At 35.1% G+C, this 2,649-nt stretch overlaps 1 protein-coding gene across 1 annotated transcript; it reads right to left on the reverse strand.

Annotated features, from left to right (window-relative positions):
* Window positions 1–1,980: 1,980 nt before the first annotated feature.
* Window positions 1,981–2,397, reverse strand: LOC105180170 (adenylate isopentenyltransferase 5, chloroplastic-like). Its single transcript, XM_011103832.1, has one exon. It carries the CDS (start codon window positions 2,395–2,397, stop codon window positions 1,981–1,983), a length of 417 nt encoding a protein of 138 aa, XP_011102134.1.
* Window positions 2,398–2,649: the final 252 nt, after the last annotated feature.

The raw sequence follows: 2,649 nt of genomic DNA on the forward strand, positions 1-2,649 counted from the left end.
ATAAAGGAATACGGTCACAAGGCACTGTTTCCACAATGAACCGACTCACGGTAACTCCACAAACCAAGAACCCGACCACAACTCCGATCACTCAGATCTCAGTATCACACGGTCATAGAGACCCCTACTAAATATTTCACAAAGAACTTTGGCGAATGGTGAAGGAGAAAAACAGTATGATTCATGTTTTAGCCGAAAGGGAGAATCCCCTATTTAAAGAGGTGAAAGCAGTGGTAGAGAAGGAAAACCTTGGTGGCTTTCCTAAACCATTAGAGTGGTTTATGAAAATGGCCATTGCTCTCGGAGAACCATTAGAGTGGTTTATGAAAATGGCCATTGCTCTCGGAGAACAGAAGGCAGAAAATCACAAAGAGGATTCGGAGAGGAGAGGAAAAAGACAGCGCAGAAAAAACAAATAAGAGGGAAACTGAGATTTAGGGCTAGGGATGTGATATAAGTAGGTAGATTGGATGCGTCGGGTTACCGGGTCGGTTGTGGGCTGCCAAGTGGGTCAGGTAATTGGGCTGCAAATTATAACAAGTAGGGATTACATCTTTTGTTGATCGTACTAAATGTATCGGCAACTTTTAACTAGCTGCAAATAGGATTAAATATATTTATTGTAGATCATGCTAATCGCACGGGCATGAGTTTTAATTAGTATAAATGGGATTACATATATATTTCGTTGATCAAAGCATTGAATATTCTTGCTTTCATACTAATTCTACCGCCATGAATTTTAACTCAGTATATAAGTAGAACTACATAATTTTGTTGATCATACTAATTGTTCATATGCAAGAAGGTATATATATTTTGTTAGTAAAGGCATCACATTATGCTTGTAAACTAATTGTACGGATATTGGTTTTAGACTGGACCAACATAATAACTTGTTTGGGACACCACAGTAATTGCACGTACACGATTTTTCACTTGATGGTCATAATAAATACACGGAACATGAATTTTTACTTGGTATAAATACGTTCGCACAAGACTATATTATACTTTATTGATACAAACATCATTAATATATTCACATTTATAATTAAGACAATTTGCAACTATTCTTGATCATATTAATTGTACTGACATGAGCTTTAAATTGATATGAGTAGGAATATATTTCAAATAATTCTATAAACAAAGTTTAATTTGGTAACTAGGACTAAATATTTCATTCATGGGAGCACCATAAATGTACGTATATGAGTTTTATTAACTTAGATAAATGTTACAAGAATTAATCACAAATTTTATTCCTCGCTCATATTGAACAATATTGCGATGATTAATACGCTTCTATAGATATCATAAATATTAACTTGCAATCACAATTCGTGTTAGTCATCTTATACTAATATATCCGTATTACAAATTTATACATCAACCTCAAGTGCAATCGCGAATAATTTGATTTAATTTTCAACTTTCTTCAAGAACTCCAAATATATATGTGTACATATATATCCACCTACTCACCCATAGTATTTTTACTTATATTTTATTGGTAACACTAATTATTTTAGTAATTTTAGTTCTATTGTAATTTTTATAAATTTTAGTCTTGTAAAAACTAATTATCATAACTTCTGAAGGACAAAAAATGACACCCCCTCATAAATTACAAGACAGAAATTGTATTTTTATACCTATACAAATAAGTAGGATTTAACATTTTAATGATCACACTAACTGCTCGAACACTAGTTTAATTGATCGTACTAAATGAATCGGCAAGTTTAACTAGACGGAAATAGAATTATATATATTTCTTGTTGATAATGCCAATCAAACAGACATGAGTTTAAATTTGTATAAATTGGATTACATATGTATTTTGTTACATATGCATTGAATATTAATGCTTTCACACTAAATGTACTGCCATGAATTTTAACTCAGCATATCAGTAGGACTACAAAATTTTGCTGATCATACTAATTGTTCATATGCACGAACGTACATAATTGATCATACTAATTGTTCATATGCAGTAGGTTTCAGATCTATGTTTTCTTTGCAAATGAAACGAGCCACCATGTTCGTACTCGGCTCCAACACCAATTTCTCCCATGCTTCATTGGCATCTCCATCACATCGAAGGAATACCTCTGTGGCGTTCAACTGATAGATCTGCCACCCAAATTCCTCCCTCATCCTCAAGATCTTTCCAACTTGATGGCAAGCTAATTTGCAAGTATTCATCGTAATTTCATCAATATCTGCCTTAAGAAGCTTAGCCCTAGTTTCACCATCGACTAGACCCTCACTCCGAAAGAATTCATCCATCTCGGAGACCCCGATGGCACGACTAAACCCATAATCATAGTTACGAATTTTTGGGTATAAAAATGCCTTGCCCTCCTCCACCAACCCGCTATCCACCATCTGATCAACCGTTTTCGACAATTACGAATGCAAGACCGGGTTCGCCACGTCCATCTAGAGAAAGCAACACTCGTACTTGGAGGAAAACTCAGTGTTTTCAGTGACAAGTGCCTGTATGAAGGAATTGGACCCTCCACCAATGATTGGCAACCGATTCTTTTGTACGATGGCATCAGCAGCTAGCAATGCATGATGCACAAAATCATGTATAATGAAATCCACCTCGGGATCAATGATTCCGAGCAAATGGTG

This window comes from Sesamum indicum, unplaced genomic scaffold (assembly GCF_000512975.1).
Source record: "Sesamum indicum cultivar Zhongzhi No. 13 unplaced genomic scaffold, S_indicum_v1.0 scaffold00378, whole genome shotgun sequence".
In the NCBI taxonomy this organism is placed as follows: domain Eukaryota; kingdom Viridiplantae; phylum Streptophyta; class Magnoliopsida; order Lamiales; family Pedaliaceae; genus Sesamum; species Sesamum indicum.